General features: G+C 41.2%; 1 protein-coding gene across 2 annotated transcripts in view; it reads left to right on the top strand.

Annotated features, from left to right (window-relative positions):
* Nucleotides 1-18,646, top strand: part of IRAG2 (inositol 1,4,5-triphosphate receptor associated 2) — a 39,473-nt gene that overhangs the window by 9,069 nt on the left and 11,758 nt on the right. Inside the window, exons 11-23 of one of the 2 annotated variants that reach the window (XM_086611259.1) lie at nucleotides 1,634-1,693; nucleotides 1,802-1,866; nucleotides 1,949-2,048; nucleotides 3,657-3,770; nucleotides 4,053-4,154; nucleotides 7,621-7,784; nucleotides 9,384-9,498; nucleotides 9,935-10,097; nucleotides 12,347-12,408; nucleotides 13,347-13,412; nucleotides 14,263-14,371; nucleotides 15,533-15,680; nucleotides 16,485-16,566. In XM_086611259.1, coding sequence (XP_086467385.1) covers nucleotides 1,634-1,693; nucleotides 1,802-1,866; nucleotides 1,949-2,048; nucleotides 3,657-3,770; nucleotides 4,053-4,154; nucleotides 7,621-7,784; nucleotides 9,384-9,498; nucleotides 9,935-10,097; nucleotides 12,347-12,408; nucleotides 13,347-13,412; nucleotides 14,263-14,371; nucleotides 15,533-15,680; nucleotides 16,485-16,566 — 1,350 coding nt within the window. Of the gene's footprint in view, nucleotides 1-1,633; nucleotides 1,694-1,801; nucleotides 1,867-1,948; nucleotides 2,049-3,656; nucleotides 3,771-4,052; nucleotides 4,155-7,620; nucleotides 7,785-9,383; nucleotides 9,499-9,934; nucleotides 10,098-12,346; nucleotides 12,409-13,346; nucleotides 13,413-14,262; nucleotides 14,372-15,532; nucleotides 15,681-16,470; nucleotides 16,567-18,646 lie in introns of those variants that run through there. The other variant, XM_086611260.1, reaches the window with a different exon arrangement.

Raw genomic sequence — 18,646 nt, 5'->3', positions numbered from 1 at the left:
TTGCTGAAGTCAACATTTCTGATGTTGCTTTTAAACTTGTATTTTTGTATTAGAAAGCAAAGATGTAAGACTACTTAAGGGTGTTGGCATTCTCTGGATTAATGAATTATGCAAACAGTCTTCTAGGCTAATAGTTTCTGTTTAGCAAAAAGTGTTCTAAATCAGCTGATGAAATAGTTGACTAATAGGCTGTCTGCAAAAATGAGTGCACCTGAATTCAAATACTCACAAGACAGAACCTAATTCAGTGTGATCCAGCTGATAATTTTGTAGCTTAATGTTTTTTAGTAGGTTGTTTGGGTGTGGTTTTTTTTGCCAGAAGCAGCTTAAAGGCACAAATGAATGAACTTTTTTTAAAAAAAATAGCTTTCACTTTCTCGTTCTTGAATGATTCAAAGCTTTTGTGGCCTCTATAGTATCCTTTTATTTTTAAAAAGGCTTGATTAGTCTACTGACTAAATGGGAATTTTGAAAGTAGACTGCTAGATTGCATGTTTCTGTAGGTAAAGGTGACTGGTTTGTATAATCTTGAAGGAACTAGTGTGGAAAACTGACTTTGCTTGTTGCCGTTAGGATCTGTGGGATTAAGGGTTTACTTGTAAGCTAAAAATGCCTCTTATAGCTCTTTATACAAAGATAGATTGAATAGGATTGATGATCACTGAAAGTTATTATGGCAACCTTTCTTTTCCATGCCTGCAAGAAAGTATGGGAAGATAGAAAACACTTTTTTCTTTTTCCCTTTTTTTTATTTATTTTTTTTTTAAACCTTCAGCACCGTTCATCAGTTGTCCCTGCCAAGGCTGGAAGTCTGGTTCTATAATCTCACCTTTCTTGCTTAGCTTTCTGTGTATTTCATCTCTCTTTAAAAATATTTGAGGTTTCTGAGAGAAAGAATAGGAAGAATCATAAAAGGGGTAAGAGGACCAGAGCTCCTCCTTGAAGTTCCTGTTTTCTCTAAGAAATGCTCTGCTTGTCTATGCAGAGTCCTCTATTGTAATGGTATAACATGGCTGAAGCCCATTGCTAGTTTGTGATGCTGAGAAAGCTGCTACTTCTACTAACTCCGCAGTTGTACCGTGAGGGTTGATACGTTTTCCATCAGCCCTGCTGTTAGGTGGGGTTCAACCTGCAGAGCCCTTCACTCTATGCCTTTAATCATGGAAACTAATGAGAGTAAACTCAGAACACTGCAACTTTTTTTAAGGGTCAGTTGGGATTAAAAGTTGTACTAGGTATAGTATAGTCCAGGTTTTCAGCTGAAACTAGAGTGCTTCTGTCTAGTTTAATCTGCTACTGCTGGTATGGAAACCAGGTAAGTAACAAATTAGAACACAGCACCTGGAAAGAGGTTTTTCTGTCTCCTTGAGGCATTACATAGAAAAGTCTTCTGAGTGCTTTGTTAGCCAATATGCAAGGTAATTGATAGTATTCTTTTAAATTTGCAACTATTTTTGTGTTAGGTAATTAGTTTGCTGCTCAAACCTAAATCATACGGTTTACTGCTGTGATATAGGATTGAGTATAGTAGTATTCTGGTTACAAAGCACCATAGCTGTATTTCAAATGCGCTTCCATGTGCTAGTTGTCAGGTTGTGTGCTTTAAAGATTCCTTTCTCCACAATCTCTGCAGAAGGAGCAAGACATCAAAGAACTGAAGTTAACCATTGTGGAGTGTTCCTCAATAATAGAGGTATGGGACCAAGTTTAGTTTTTAACTATGTAGGGGGAAAGCATTCGTGTCCTATGCTTATTCTGCATGACAAACTAACATTCTAACCAGGTCTCATGTATGTTTTAGACTTTGCGGGCAGAAAAAAAACAACTACTGGAGAACATGCAACACATGCAGCAAGAGCTGATCTCGTGAGTATTGTGAACAAGTCTCAGGGAATGCAGTTCATAAGTCAGGAAGGGCTGATACACTTTTTTTTCACCCTACTTTTAGAAATGGTTTGAGTTTCCCATCGTTGTGTAAACTTAACGGTAATGTTCCTGAAGGGATGGATTCACTGCACTGTGAACTGGAACTTGCTCAGTCTTCTGAGGTATGAATCAAATCTTTATTGAATCTTATCCCAGTTGTCTTGCATCAGTAAAAGAAGAATAAAGCTAATTCCCTGTAGATCATTAGATAACCCTGGAATTCAAAGCCATTAATCCTAGCATGCAAGCACAGAATGTGAAGGTTACAATATTGCCTGAAGTACTTTGGAGAAAGTCCAAAGAAACGGAAATAGAACACTTGGAGATCTAAAAAAAGGAGACCTACAAAGTAAATCTGGAAGAGCTAGGGTCATGCATTTAGCTGGCAGAACAACAGACTGATAGGAGAAGATACGAGTTTTCAAATATATAAAGGCTATTATGCTGAAGAAAGTAATGGTCTATTCTTCTTGTACTGCCTACACTGGACACAAACAATTGTTTTCAGTTGCAAGAGGGGAGATTTCTTTTTCCTTGAAGTCTAATGTAGTGAAAAAGGAAATTAAGCATTATAGTAAGCATCTTGACAAGGTTGTAGAGTCTTCATCTAATATTTTCTTTAGAAACTCTGATAAGCATCTGTCTGTAGGTACCATTCCCTTGCCCCTCAGCAGGTACAATGGAAACTGATCTTTAGAAGTCTTGTCCAGTTCTTTCTTTCTAAGGTCTTTGGACAGTGACTCAGAAGAGGATAAGAGATATCCTTCTGATGGGTCTGGCACGGGCTGACAAAATCCTAGTACTGCAGTTGAGCCTGTTGGTTTGGAGTTTGTTCCGTGTCCTCTGTGGAACACCCAGCTAGGTGGTTTGGTGACTTTTGGGAGCTACATTTTTGATTAGACACACTTCACATGACACTGGAAGTCTGGTCTCTAATTTGCTGTTCTCATAGCTGTCCAGCAATCTAGTGAAGAACTACTGGGGAAAAAAAAACAACTTACGTGTACATTATGGTTTTGGTTCAGATTTTTATCTGAGCTTTTCTGTGCCTGTTTCCCTAAAGACATTCCATAGAGTCCCATCCTTCCTCCTAGTGCTGTCTCCCCTTCAGACGCAAGCTGTGCGCCAGACCTGATAACAAATACACGCTATTGCAGTGATTTCCCTTGAAAGATTTCACCATGCTGCTGCTTGCTTTTGTGTGTGGTGCCTTTGCAAAGAGTTAGAATCTGCAACAGAAAAAAAATCTACTAATGGACTAAAACTGCAGGCACGGAAGACAGAGGTATACTGGCTCGGCAGCTGTTTCAAAAGTAACGTGTTGTCCCTTATTGCAGCTCCCCGCAGCCACAGTGAGTCACTGTTTACCTCAAATGCTGTAATGAGACACGATTACACCAAATCACCTGTAAAGCAAGTAAGGGCTCTGCTTATTCATGACTTCATAAAGCCTCTTCTGAATAAAGAGAACTGATTATTGACTTCCTCTTGCCTACTCCTGACATGAAAATTTTCATTGGATCACTCAGCAGCTTGGCTGGCCTGCTTTTTTTTTAAACACCCATGACATGATGGTTTTGAAAAGCTTTTACAAGCTTAAAGTTTTGGTAGCTCTGACCTTCTGGTAAACACAATGCAGGGATACTTCAGAAAAGTCTAAATGTCACTGATGCTGGCTTGTAATAAAGAGATGTCAAAATAATCTAGTTGGTTCTTCCATCTCTTCAAAGATTACGAAGACTGAATGGACGTCCCTGGATGAAACACTGGACTATGAAGTGCTGAATTTACTTCAGGGACCTGAATACATAGGAGAAAAATTTAAGACTGTCATGCAAAACCTGGTCAGTGGCAGAGCTTGTGTGAATTTAGATGTGGTCTTCTATCAGCCTTTTAATTAGGATTTCTCCAAGTATTGATAATCAGGTCATGTTTACTCCTTTTGAAAAATTAAGGATAGCTGCTTTGGGGTGGAGATGGGGACATATTTACTCCAACAATATCACTTAATACCTACTCTAACATTGTAACTTACAATCTGAGTAATTCTAGGCAGCTTTGTCAGACTAGTACTAGAAATGCCAGTTTGTTTTGTTTTGTTTTTTACTTTTCCCCCATCCCCCAAGCAAGAAGAAGCCTCTGAAGCAGAGGAGCTTGTCATGACTTCTTTACAATGGGTAAAAGATCCTCATGTAAACATGCAAGAGGCTTGGGAAAGAAAACTTGTGGTAAGTAACTGTTTCTCTGAAGCTGCTTTATGAAGTAGTGGGGCTGTGCAAAAACTTCAGGTGGGTATTTTACTGCTGCGTGCTGTGTATATTAATTAATTGAGATGGTAGCAGTCCATTGGGGGTCAGAGATGACTGTATGGAGAGAAGTATCTTGAGTAACTTTCTTATTTTGAGGAGGAGGAAGGGAATGATTGCTTTACACTTAAACGCTGTTCTTTTCCTGACTTGTCTTGGGCGAGTTCTCACTTTGTTAAAACTATTCTTGAACAAAAGGGTAGATGAAGCAAGTCACTTTGAAGAGGAAAATGAGGTCAGATGACAATGCTATATTGTGTGAGCTATGAAACTTTTCTGCCCACTATGTGTTTCTGTGTGCCTTGAGCACCCATTTTCCCCTGTGCTCTGCATCTGACTACGACAGTGGATGATTTTACCATCAAAGGGAGGAAGGAGGTGGCTTTATAACCAGAGTTCCAAATAAAAACCTTCATAGGGTTTGTTTTCTTTTGAAAGGCAAAGTGCTCTGCTTTTGCTGGATGCACTCCATGGGAAAAGTTTCTACAAAAACTTTGTATTTTACAACTTTATCTTGCATAATGTATCTTTACTATTCCTCATACCTCTTACGAGGCTTGAGTAAAGACTTTTGCTCAAGATAACTGGCAAAAACACCATGTGGTAGCAGAAGTCTGCGGACACAGCTCAATTCTCCCGCTCTTGTTCCTTCTTCCTCTCCTTTGTAACAGCAGTTTCTGAAATTTTCATCTTACTGGATGTAGCTTTTTCTCTAACCTGCTCTTTCTTACTAATCTGTTGGTAGGAACACTGCTACAAAAAGCTCCGCTGAACTGTATACTAAAGCTGTCTTTTGGCTCCTTAATAGATGCAAAAACCTCAATTCGTCCCACTCGGGTAATAGCAGGTGGCACCATATTACGGGTTGCTTTTAAGCTGTTAGCTTTTAAGTAGAAAGCTACTCTTCTTTTCCTCTAGTGCTGCAAAATGTTGCTGCTGGTCCTCTTCATCTTTTCTGGGCAGATGGATCTATCCAGCTTTGCAGCCAGGTCTTCTGGTTTCTTCTTGTAGATCATGAAAGCTTCCCCTTGGAGAAGGTGCAAGCATCTCAGTCTTCACCATGACATGACTTTGGGTAGACTCTAGGAAACTGCTGGCTTGTGCATTGCTGTAACTTTTTAATGTTTATTGAAAACTTCCTCTTTCAAAGCTGTCACAGCTGAAAAATGCTTAACTTACCATTCACGTTGGGATCATATTCTTGTTAAACATGTGAAGCTAAAAACTTTTGGTGTGGGTTTTGGAGTTGATCATGGCAAATGAATCTTATTCTGGCTCTGAGTGATGCATTTGGAAACTAAGCTATTGGAGGATCAAGGAAGAACAAGATTCTTTAAAAATAAAAGGTCCTGTCCCTCTGGGACCCACGGGGATGGGAAGTGACTTTATGTCAAATGTATTGTCTTCACCTAGCTAGAACAAGCCAGATATGTGGGAAATATGGTATATGAATCCAAAAAACAGTAAATCCAGAAAAAAAGAAAGATTCAAAGTAGCTTTTAGAGAAAGCTTTGGTAGAAAAAAAAAATTAAATCTTGGACCATGCACTATCGCTTGAAGCCTAAACACTTCACCATCATTTCCTGTGAAATGTTATGGACATGTTTTGCTGAGTTTTGGTATGTTAAGTAAGTTTTAAAGTATATTCTACAGGAAGTGAGTGTTAAGTGTGCCTATATTTTTGTGTGTATATACATATTTTTAAACATATATAGATGGTGACAGTAAAAACTTTCTCACTCTTCTCCTGCTGGAAGATAAGACTGTAGCACAAGTTCCCCGATAAGCCACTTACGTATCAAACTATGTTATTTCTAAGAGCATGTGCTGCCTCTTCCTTGGCTGAGAAACTGATCTTCAGGATATGGGCATTTGCACATGGTCACATTCCATGTCATCCAAGTAAACCCGTCTAGCAACACTGCTCAGGCTCTCTCTTTTTTTGTAGCAGGATACTTGATGTGCTATGTTTTTGGTTTTGTTTTTTTTTCGTTTGAAGCTCATGAACATTAGACTCTAACTTTCAAGTGGGTAACTTGGCCCATATTTGTAGGATTGATATTTTTCCCCTTTGAACTTGTGTAAAATCTCAGGAGTATGAACCTCGTTTTTACCTGACCTTCGTTTGACTTTCATTAAGCACTCTTTAAAAGCTGAGGACTCTATTTTGTATGTTCAATTGAAGTAGGTCAGAGAAAGAGGACTGGATTCTTCTTTCTCAGTGCTTTATACTGCAAGTCACTGTTCAGAGAAATACAGAGGGTGCAATGTTACTTAACACTTCATTTTTACCATTTTCCCTTTTTTCTTCCTACAAATCAGAGGTAAAACCGAAAGCCTTTGTCACAGAGGTCTTCCCTTAAACTTCGTCTGCTAGGCATGTATGACAAACTGAAATATGGATTTATTGTGGATTTTTTTCTTTAATTTGCTGTAATACAAAGTCAAATTGGTGCCAACAGACTTAGTTGTACTTAGAGGAAAGAATCACAGAAGTCTAAATCTGCCTAAGTCCCTGCCTATGATAGGGAGGTTGGATTAGATGATCTCTAAGGTCCCTTCCAGCCTATGCCATTCTATGATTCTATAAATGATAAATTTTAGGACTTCCTGCAAAATGGTTAGTATTAAAACTTCCCCTTATGAAATATGTTTTTTGCTGCTGTACCTGGCCATCTTGTGATGGAGATTTTCTGGGGTAAATTGTAAAGACTCCCTTGTGCACAATGTAATCTTCTGCCACACTCACCATAAATGCTTGCTAACCATATATTTGTTTTACAAGTGAGGAAGAGGACTGTCTGTGTAGCTTAGATCTACAGAGAAAGAAAGTCTGAGAGTGGCCTTTGACATAGAAGTAACATTTTGGAAAAAGTGGGAGCCATTTGTCAAGTTGAACTAGAATATAGAAGGCTTACATTTTCTTGTGCAAACTGTTGCACAATGTTCTATCTTAAAAAAAAAAAAATTCTTCAAGTACTGACACTTGGCAGGAGTCTAGCCTGTCTGTCCCCATATCCCGTCAGATTTGGGAGTGAGAAGGCACAGATTTGGAGTTTAAGTAGCTTTGTTAACCTATTACACAGCACAAAACGCTGTTATACAAAACAAACACTCATTTCTCCTTTATAATCGCTTCCTTATTAAACTGTATTTTTCCTCACTTCTCTTCCCCCGAACCCCTTCCCCAACCAGATACTGTATAAGTAGATTAAAGAATATTGCCAACCACCTACCTTCTTTATTGCTGATAGTGTTGAATGTAGATGATGATACTAAATGGTAGAGCAGGGAAATAGACTCTCATCATGTAAATTTGGGCTCTGGTTTACTCTCCGGCTCTGCTCCTCATCTAACTATGTGGCAACTCAGTTTCAAAATTCCACAGGTTCTCAAGCAAGAACTAGGAGAAAAAAGGCACCTTTGGATCCAGAAACTTCATCTCTTGGAAAAATACAAAGAATCTCTAGATAAGGATTTTATTCAAATGGCGAGCAACCTGAGGAGAACAAAGACAGAGCAATTTCACCTAAAGAAAGAGCTTTCTGCCAGGTATCCCTTCAAAACACGGGTGTCTTCGGGGGTTTTTTGGTTGCTTGCTTAGCTGTTTGGGGGTCAATTTGTTTCGGTTTTGGGTTGGATTGTTTTTTTGTCTTGTGGAACAAAGTTTACTGAATTCTGAAGACTTCTTTCACAGAAGAAATTATATGCTGTTTTGAAGAATGGATCTGGTTTTAGCATAGCGTTACACTATGTTAAAGTGTATGAAGTAACATACAGTCTTGGAGATGTCTTTGAAAACACCAGGGAGACCACAGACTGAGCAGTTAAAGCAAGAGGGCACTGCCTATCTAACAGGTGCAACCATTAAGTAAACCGTTGGTTTTGTGTGAAGCAGAAGACCTGTAAAATATATGCCTGCAGGCATTCCTGCTTTGGGAGACAATTGCTAGCCCCAGACGATATAATGTTGTGGTTTCTCAAGGGTATAGCTTCAATGAGTTATCTCATTAAATATGAAAATATAGCTTTAAATTTTAGTTTATTGGCACATGGTTCTTACTATGAGTTTTGACGTTACAAATATGGCAGCAAAAGACAGCAGGTGTAAATCTCTGCCTGCCCGTCCTCCCTCTTCTCTTCAGACATTCAGGAAAGTAGCTAGTCAAGTTGTTTGGGTTTTTTTGCCAGAACAACTAATCTGAACCTGTTGTCTTTGTGGAACACAGGCACATTCACAGTGTCAGCCTTCTGCTATCCCGTGCTAAATGTAAATATTCGCATGCATGCTTTTACCTGGATTTGGGTGTAAGCAGCTTCTTAGGGCTCTGCATCCCTGAAAGCTAATGCAAAGCAGCCATACTGCACTTTTGTCTGACTTCCACTTAGTGTTGTTAATGTAGACCTCCCACATGCTCTCCCTTGACTCAGAAAAGAGCTGATAAAAATATTGATGGCTTGGTTTCTTAAAGCTGCCTCTCTGTATCAAAATTGTTTGTGGTGGTAGCAACAAGAAGGAAAAAAAAGTGAGTTAAAGAAGAAATAGGCAAAGGGTTTCTGCAGGGTAAAAGAAGGGGTTTCTTGAAAGCCGTCATCTTTAGCACTGGTTCTGACAGCATCTGCTTGCTGTCAAGCGAAATACCCTCTGAAACACACAGCTTCATCAGGTTAATTTCCCAGTATCTGCAGTAATAGCTCCAGTGTATCTTTTCTAAAATGACTGACTCTGTTGGATTAGTATTTCTCTCAAAGCATGAAACAATGCATTCTTTTGACCGAACTACAAAAGTTTGCCCCACTAAGCTCTTGCTCTTTGAGAGTTCTCTGGGTATTCCACAAGCTTCTACTATAACACCTGACTGACTGGGACTGGCAAAGCCATTGCACTGTTCAGCTAGGGAGAAACCAAGGAAAACCTCCATCCCCTTCCTAATTCTGGAGCCACTATAGAAAGTCCTTGTCTGCCTACTGGGTTGAATTTTGCTTTAGCAAGAACAAAGTCCCTAGTGCTGGATCCTGGGGAGCTGTAAAATATAACAGCTGAATGTGGTTCTTGACGCATGTCTCAACAACTAGCATGTGTCATCTCCCGGGCATGCCTGCTCTGAAACGTCAGTAACGGATTGTGGTTTGTGCTCTTTCGCCCCACAGGCAACGTGAGATGGAAACTGTCAAACAGCTACAGGAAGAAACCACGGGTCAGGCAGAAGCCGTTGGTTTAGAGCTGCAAAAAGCTATAAAACAGCTTGAGGATGCCAGCAAACAGGTAAGGGACAGTCTAGTTCCTTCTATGCAGAAAACGAGCCAATGTGTGCAAAATGCTACATACAATGCATCGCTGTGCTTGGGAAAGGAAATCGCATGTTCGGAATGGAGTGCCTCATTGCAAAAGTGGAACCAGCAGAGGAAGTAAAATTTGAGGGGGTGGTGACAACAGTTTGCTGATGAAAGAGGCAGCGTTGCATATTTGTGGTGGCTTAAAAAAAAAAAAAGAAAAGAGAAAAAAAACCCAAAAATAGCTTCCATACACAGTCCACCCCAATGTAAAAATGCAGAAGTTCAGAGGGAGCTTTATCACTTCCTGAGAAAGAACAGATGCATTTTGATTTCATTTACATGAACTGTAGAGGCTTCTCGTGTTAGCCAGGCTGCTTTATTTTCTTTCCTCCTTTCTTTTTTCTTAAACATTGTTTTGTGCTTAGGCAGAGGATCATGTTGAAGCCTTTCACTCTGCCTGTGAGGAAGCTGCATCCTTGAAACGCAAGTTAGAGGAAGCCATTTCTGAGCAGCAAAAACTCAAGGATGTGAATGCAGCTTTAAGAAGCACTTGCCAGTTGCTTCAAGAAAAGGTGGAAGACCAGAAAAGTGAGTAATACTGGCAGTATGCCAGCATTCCCTCTTGCAGGGGCAAATCCTTTATGGCAAGGGGAAACAGGGTTGATCTGGAGGTCATCTGGTAAAATGCTCTGTGGAGTTCCCCTCCTTCTCCCCGCCCCCCCTTCCTTTTTTCTTTCTATTTTTCCTTCTCCTTTAAGCCATGGCATTTGCGCTAAGAATCAGATGGGATCCTGCTGAGTGGGTGTTGGGCTGGACCCAGGCTGCAGAACCTCCTAACAAAATCTCCAGTCCTAGGAGAAGGGGTTAGTAACTCCGTGGGTGGCACTGGCACTTCTTTACCCAAAGTGCTGCTCCCACACTTGAATAGCCCACCTTATTCCTAACGAAGTCATCTCTCTTTCTTAAGCTTCCTGTACCAGACACCTGGGTTTTATGCTCTGCATTCTGCTTGCTGCCTGTATTTGCTTTCTGTTTTTGGATAACTGCCTGGTGCTAGGCTGTTCTCTGTAGTAGAAAGCAATTGTGTTGTTGCATCGTACATGTGCAACTTTTGCTACAGAACCATGGAAACTTCATACTACCTCTTGCTTGCTAACACCAACACCTCGTAAGCTTGGGCCATTAAAGAATGCAGCAGTTTTATTCCACCACATGTGGCTTTTTCTTTCCAAATTCTGGAGTGCATACCTTAGGAAAAAAAAATTTGACTGACTTAAGCCCACTGAACTTTTGGCCTCAGGTATGTGTTTCCCAGGGCAATGTGACTGATGCTCAACATATAACGCTGTTTACAATGCATATATGTGAAACTACAACTTGTCTTGCAGAGAAAAATTACATGGGACCTTATTTCTTAGTTCTAAGGCACAACAACTCCTAGGCATTGATGTGGCAGAAACAGCTCCAGACAGTGCTTGTGCTGACTTCTAACAAATATTTTGGCATTGTTCATGTATGTGTGCTCATGTAGTTTTCATGCTTATTACTTCCTTCAAAGTGTGGGGCTGGTTTACTTAGCAAGTGGCATAACAATGGAAATAGTGTGTTTCCAGCTCTGAACACACAAAACTCTTCTGCAAAGTGAGCTAGAGCAAAGGAAGAGAGAACCTCAGACACATGGAAGAGACTGGTGCCACTGTGACTCAAAAAAAAAAAAAAACACCAGTAAATAAAATATAAAACAAAAAACTCACCACCACCACCTGCCCCACCCCCCCCCCAAAAAAAACCAAAAACAAACCAACAACCAAACAAATCCCCAGAAAGCACCACTGCCCTGGAAATGACTGAGAATTTGGCTTTAAATTACTTCAGATAGTTTGCAGAAATCTTTCTGTACATAAATAGAAGTAAACTGGTAAACATGTAGAGAAGCACAAGGCGTTATGAAGAACAAGGCTGACAAACAACGATGGCAGTGAGGGAGAATAATACTTCATACTGGTTCCTGCAGAAAGCCTGACAGGTCTAGTGCCCCTTCTGACTGAAGGGCTGGGTTGTAGTCTCTTCCCCACCCACCCACTCCATCCCTCTATTTCCCCCCACCCATATGATAAAAGATGAGAAGGGAGGGGGTTTGTTGGCCAAGGAAGGTACTTCAACCTAAGGAGCCTGGCGCAGCTCTTTCTATGTTTCAGATGTGTAATCGTGCCTTGCCACTAATTGCTACAGCCCTTATCCAGTAAAAAAGCTGGATAAGCTTCTGAGAGCTGCCTTTGGTTTTTGCTTGGACGCTGAGGTGACAGTGCTAAAGAAATCTCCTTTCCCCCCCATTATTCGTTGTGGTATAAAAGCTATGGGAGACTTACCTCAAGGTAGAAGTCACCAGAGGCAGGCCCTGGCATTACCAAACTTGAACAAAGAATGTTTCGAAGCCTAATGTGAAGCCCATTGACTTGAAAATTTTGGTACAGTATGTCAAACTGGGAGGAAAAATGCTTCTCTTCCAAGAAGTTGTAATGGAGTCATCCATTTTCACAGGGAACTCTGACACCTTAATGCTAATTTTGTAGGGAAAGTGTTCTCCCCCTTTTTAGCAAGGGGAAACATAACCACAGGGAAGAAAAGGTGCCCAGTGTTTTCTGGAACTCACAAACTAAAACGCATTTTAAAAATCCTCTTTTCTGTGGGAAAACTGTTGTAGATAGAACTAGGCTAAAGTAAAGTGCACTGGGTTTGTGATAGGCCATAGTCAGGAGGTTTAAAGATGCTAACATCTGACTGCTTGTTATCAAATTATGAGGAACCCTGTAAGACTCCTAAATGTCTCTTCATAGCGACTGCTAACATGCTAAGATGGGAACTGCTTCAAAGGCGACTCTGTGAATTCCTGTGTCAGGTATGACACTTGTCTGGTGGCAGGAGAAAAGGTAGGCTTGCACAGGAGGTGCTCTGGTGGACGGACATCCACAGCTGAGATGAACTGCAAGTAATTTAGCAGGATCTGATTTCTTGTTTTCCAACACGTGCGGAACTGTGGAGGCAGTAAACTGTATCTAATGATCTACGTGTTATTGTTTTCCTTCTTCAACTTTCTTGAAAAAATGGGCTAGGACTTGCAGGTGTGGTGTTGGTCTTCTCTGTAAACAATTGTTGATCGTATCAAACTGGGCTGAGGGAAGCTTTCCCTGAGTCCTTGGTGTGATTTGTCACCTGCAATCAGCCCTCTTTTCTGCAGACAGTCTTGAAAACAAATGTTCAAAATCTTATAATAAAATATTTCTCGGTATCCAGGCATTGGAATAGGCAGTGAAACAATTACCTTTGTGTCCCTCTGTGGAAACATGTTGGAAATTATGTAACTCTGGAGTACTTTGCTTTGAATAAAAATACTTTCTTCAAGTTTGGAAGGAGAAGGAGGGGGAGATGTGGGAGGACTTTTTTTTTGCCAACCAGCTCTAGTAAAGAACACTATAGCTCAGGATCAGAACAGTCTGGATTTAACACTCCAGAACAGTCTGGAGTAACAAGGTATTTATAAAGACAAACAGAAGAGCCTAAAAGGTATCCTGGGCTGTAACAGGGGCAGCAGAGGAGCGGCATCAGAACTGTGGAATAGCTGCATGTGAATAGAACTTGTGCATAAAAATCTGCAGAATTAAGGGCTGAAAGTAGCAAGGGGAAACAACTGCACAGTTTTCCTGATAGCTGAAAATAGTCCATATTGGATAAAATTCCGTTTTGTTCATAATTGGCAATAGTGTTCCTTCTTTTTTTTTTTTACCTTTTTTTTCCCTCTGCGTCTGCCTGCTTTGAACTACTTACCCATTGCAACAGTGCTGTGCAGAGTTAGAATCTGACTATGGTCTGCTGCCCACGTCAGCCGAGCCAGTAAAAGGGAAGGTAAGTGTGTTTGCTGTAATCATTGCTAAGCCTGTTAAAATGTAACAATAGTTTTGTTGTTGTTTTTTTTTTTTGTCATGACCTGAAGGAAATAAATAACTTTTGTGAGAAACTTTGCCGAATTAAACATTCAATAAAAATAATTTGAGATGCTTGATAAATTGCATTTTGAGAAGGATCAGAAACTGAAGATGGGGCTACATATTCCAATTTCTTTTCTGTTTTTCATTGCTTAAGTAACACTAGGTCAAATGCAGCTGCTTAAGTGTTGCTTCAGAAGCTTCCTCTAGCTGTCTTCGGATGACAGCTCTTCAGCAGTAAACAGCGAGCAAGTGGTGTGCGTTCAGAGACAGGGGATGGTGGGGCAGTGCTTTGTCTCCATCCAGCTGAGCTGGAGCTGCTTTCCTACTGAGGGAAATCTGACATGGGTAGCAAGTGGTGGACACTAGACAAATGTTCCCCTTCTCAGTCTGTTTGGTTGGCTTTGGCTGGAAGTTGGTTTGGTTTGGTTTTTTGTTTGTTTTTCGCAGGGTTGGTTTGGTCGGTCCTTTGGTTGGTTTTCTTTCAGCTCTCCTGTCCTGCTTATCTTGCCTGGTTTTGTAGCATCCAGTTCCAGACCTACCTTGAACCAACGTGTCTGTTGCAAATGTAAAGTTGAATTATTCTCCCTCTTCCTGTATCTGTTCTGCCCATTAAGGATGTGACATTTCTAGACTGAAAAACAGATGATGTATCTGTATAACCGTTAGTATTACATTATGCAGATGCAACTGTGTGTGGTGGGGGCGTTGGTGGCATTAATGTATTCAGTGTGATTGAACAACAGCAGCACTTTCTATTTTTCAATTAGCAGCTCCATTGCTCTGAACGACCGTGGAGCGAAGGACCCACGTTGTGTGCTGAAATTCCCAGGACACTGCCCTTGGATGCTTCATACTGGTGTAGTACACCTTTACTAGGTAAGACCTGGTAGTGATGGTCGGTTTTGTGTCTCTCCTGAAATACAAGAGTTGATAGGCGACATAGAACAGTATCACTGGTGCTGAATGTGCTGGTAGAGTGTGGAAAATCTATTGCTGGCTTTAGCCTGTTTTTGCGTGTAATCCAGGAGGCTGAGCCATGTTTATATTGTCTGTAATTAAGGGACTGCAAAGGTGGATGCTTGCCAGCCTAACAGGAGTTCCCAAAAGCTTAAGGAACTATTGTTGTAAATCATACATCCAGGTATAATCCTGACAAGATGCTTGCCAGTCTCGATGGAGAGGGCTTGAGTTACGTTCTTCCCATTCACCCCGTTGACTGGCACTCAGTGAGACAGCAAGCCATGTCCTGCTACTTTGCTACTGAGCTGAAGTCAGACTTGGTTTAAAAACTCTGACGGGTAACATAACTGCTGAGAATCAAATAATTGTATCTGTTGATTTCTCCTGCATTCGTAAGATGTTTGTACTTCCCTTCAACCTCCTTAAAAGCAACCACTGACAGATACCTGTTGCTGGGCCACAAAACAGCGGAATGCGTTTGGGATTTTATAGACAAAGCATTTCTTCTAGCAGTAAGCTGCTATAACATGAAGTCTCTTCCCATACAACTATAAAATACTCAAACATAATTCTATGCCATACTGGGGGAAATGGAAGAAAACCTTGCCTGACTGCACATGCTCGTTATAAGAGCGCTCTGCTGCTCTGAAAGGGCTGTTTCAGTGGGCCAACTCAAGTGTGTTCTTGCAACTTGCTTTAGTATCATGATCCAGCCACAAATAAGCCAGGTACTCTCGGCTTGCACCAATCAAGTACTGATACAAAAAAAAATGATCTATTTCCCAGCCCTCTCTGCTCCACAAAACAATTCACTGCAGCAAAGCTGCCCTACGTGGAGGTTTCTATAACCTGACTGATGGAAAGTCCCTGTGCCCAGGTGCTGCAGACTCTGCATCTACAAAATAAGTTAAGGCCACATAACCTGACCCTTTCATACCAGCATGGAAACTGCCTTATTATAAATCTGTATTTGGCTGATGTGCTTTTTGATTGTTTCAGGCTTAGTCAAAAACTGACATGTGACTGAGTCCAACTTTGCCAATGACCGCCACTCCTCACATTTGTCTCTCTTAACAGATGCTCTGGCCTTGGAAACCTCATGCCCAAATAACTCTCCTGTGCACGGCTGGGATCAGCCTTTCAGACGGAGCTCTGGCAGCCGCACATTTGAAAGCTGCGATCTAGGACACGTGTCTGCTTCAGATGTGACATCAGTGGGGTGCAAGTAAGACAGTAGAATAACCTCTTTGGGGTGAAGGGTGGAAAAGTCCACGGGATCTAGCAGGTTCCAAGAGAAATCTGTATCCTCAGCATGAGCTGAGTTCAGCAGCAGGGCATTTCTTATAGGAAGTACTGGATGCTCTGTGGTCAGCTAATGGTGTTATGGGGTAACACTTTGCTTCTATTCACAGAAGTAATATTAAAACTTTTTAATGAAACTGTTGGTATGACCACCAGCCAAACACAGTGATGGTGCTTCCATTTCATGCTGGAAAACCAAAGCATGATGCAGGCATTCTTATGTCTATTTTCAGTATTTAACTCGCAACCAATGCTCCCATTTAAGAGACCTAATCCTATTGGCCTTCAGGAGTAACCTTTTTTTTTGCAGAGTTTAGAGCATGCCTAAGGTCTTTGCTTATCGAGCTGCCTACTTAAATCTTTAAAAACGAGATTGAAGTGCTTAAGATTATGAAAGCTAGCTAGCTAACTATTGACAGTGAATATTTTAAAGATAAGGATGTTCCTGAAGATGCAGAGGCAGGCAGTCTGTAGCAGCTCTTGAAGCTTTTGCCACTAGTTTTATGTAGAATTGTGCAGTGTGGAGGAGGTTGAAAGAAGGATTGGTGGTGGCTCTTGCTGTTCAGAGGAGGAGGGATTGAGGTTAGTGATGAATTTGTCTTTCCCTGAGAGACCAGCTGTCTGACTATACAGACTGCAGTGGCTTCAGTTGTTATGTGCTTAAGGAAAATGGGCAATATATCTCACTGTTGTTTGGGCAATATGCAAATAAAATGTGTGTTGCCAGGTGGAAAATACGCTCTGCTGGTAACTATACTGATGCAGACCTTCCTGTTTCCATTACAATGATGGACTCTTCCCTTACTGAGGTGAGTGCTGTCTCTGCCTGAGATGTGGTTTTTCAATGGGTTTGAGCCCTTAGTGCCTTACTCAGGTCCAGATTGAGCAGCTACAAATCAGCGCTGCTCCTAGGTGAAGGGAGCTGGCATCAGTCAGCAGGGTGCTGTGACACCTTGTTCTGTGTGGGGTAATCTCTTCTATCTGGGCAGCTTCTGGAATACTGTAGTCGTAGACCCAAACGTCTTGATGTTCATGTGCATCTGGTCATGTTTTTAGATGGGGAGTATTTTAAATGTGGTTTGAAGGCTTGAGACAGTGCAGTTTCTGCAGTGATACTCAGTTCTGCTGGGGAAATCAGAGTGATTTCATTCTGTTTATCCACCTGCAAGAAGCCACAGGGTGTTTTAGTTGTGAATGCTGCTATTCTCTGCACCTTCTCCCATAGTTACCATGTACCAGCTGAAAAATGACATCTTTGCTGTATGAAAACTTTCCTTCAGCTGGTATGCTCAGATATGCCTTCACTGCTGTATTGAATCTTGCATCTACAGCTTGAGCTGTCAGTTGGCTTTCTCATGGCAACAGCAAGATGAGCTGCAGCTCAGTACACCTAGTAGTGCTCTGTGCTCAGTGTCACAATACTCACTATCAAAATCTAGACCTCCGTCCTGCCACACAGGGCTTCTAATTAGTTTTACAAGTCCAGTATTGAGGATGGAAGAATATTGGCCAGTGGTTTCTATGAACCTGGAAATAACCTTTGCAAGACTAATGAGCAGGCAACCTCAGACCTACCCTAGCTGGTCTGTGGTACCTGCAAGTGCAGCAGTGGTCCGATTGTAGTGGCAAATCAAGGCAGAAAGTGCAGTGAGGGCAAAAAGTAAGAGTGATGGGGACTGCCTGTGGTTTCAGAACGTTGCTCGGTTGGGATAAAAGCAGGTGAGGAACTCCTAGCTTGTGCTGCTACTACCTAGGCCACCTTCAAGAGGATAATCTCAAGGGTTCTTGTTTTATCCAGTCCTGGAAAGTCACAGCCTTACAAAGTTGTTTGAAATGCCTGTGCTTCTTTGCTCTGGAGCTTTTTCTAACTCCAGCTGGGCTCAGAAATGTCATTTTCCATTTTTGCCCTTTTTTGTTATATAAACTTTCCATGTGAATATTCTAGAGTGGGAAAATGAAAATGTTAAAGCTTGCTCCAGAGAAAAGGCAAACGGGATGTGTCCAGTGTCTGTCCTAAAAACTGTGACGTGCAGAAAAATTTGAATATCCTTGTTTAAAAGGAAAAGTCTCCCTAGGTTTTTTTATTGCACTGTGGTTGCAGATGTGTTTGAGCAGATCGAGCCCTTCAACGTGTAAGTAACTCAAATTATCTTGTCAAAGCATTGTCACAGTAGGAGTTTAGTGGCTATTTATTAAAGGAGCTCTTGTGAGAGCCAGATGAAGCTTGGGCTTTTTATGCTTGTTTTGATTTATAAATGTCATACGACAGTCTAAAAACCAGATGATGAGCCTTCTAAATGTTAATGCTTGTTTGGGAGGAGTTATACAGGACTGTGGACAGAATTTATCTGTTGTGATAGAGGATCCTTGGATTATTATGCTAATCAAAGGGATAGAGAAGGGGAAAAGTGATTAGGATTGTACTGCAGGATCTTCTTTGACACAATCTTTTTGTTAGGAAGAACTGTTGACTAATGTCCAGTGCAAACAGATTAGGAAACCTAGAATGTGGGTATTTCTGTGTTTGTTGTTTCTCTTCAACTGTACCCTGTGCAATCCCTGGGAGCTCACAATACCGGTAGTCAATATGGGGTTTCAAAAACTGAATTAAGGATTTTCCCTCACTGCAAACAGAAACCACTGACCATATGATTGCCAGGAGGAGGCTGTGTAGAATAATGTATCGCTTTAGTCAGTTCTAGGTCATGCCAGGTTTTTTTGTTTGTTTGGGGGGGGTGTGTGTGTGTGTGTTTGTTTTAAAAGCCCTTTAGATTTCTTTTTGTTTTCATTCCAACATGCTATTCGTTTTCACTCTCTCCTTCCCCCAGTACTCCTGTAGACCTAATGGCCTGAACAAGGCAAACGCAATGCTCTCTACTTCCTTAAGCT

This window comes from Tauraco erythrolophus, chromosome 4 (genome assembly GCF_009769465.1).
Source record: "Tauraco erythrolophus isolate bTauEry1 chromosome 4, bTauEry1.pri, whole genome shotgun sequence".
Classification (NCBI taxonomy): Eukaryota; Metazoa; Chordata; class Aves; order Musophagiformes; family Musophagidae; genus Tauraco; species Tauraco erythrolophus.
This window is presented reverse-complemented; position numbering and strand designations above follow the sequence as displayed.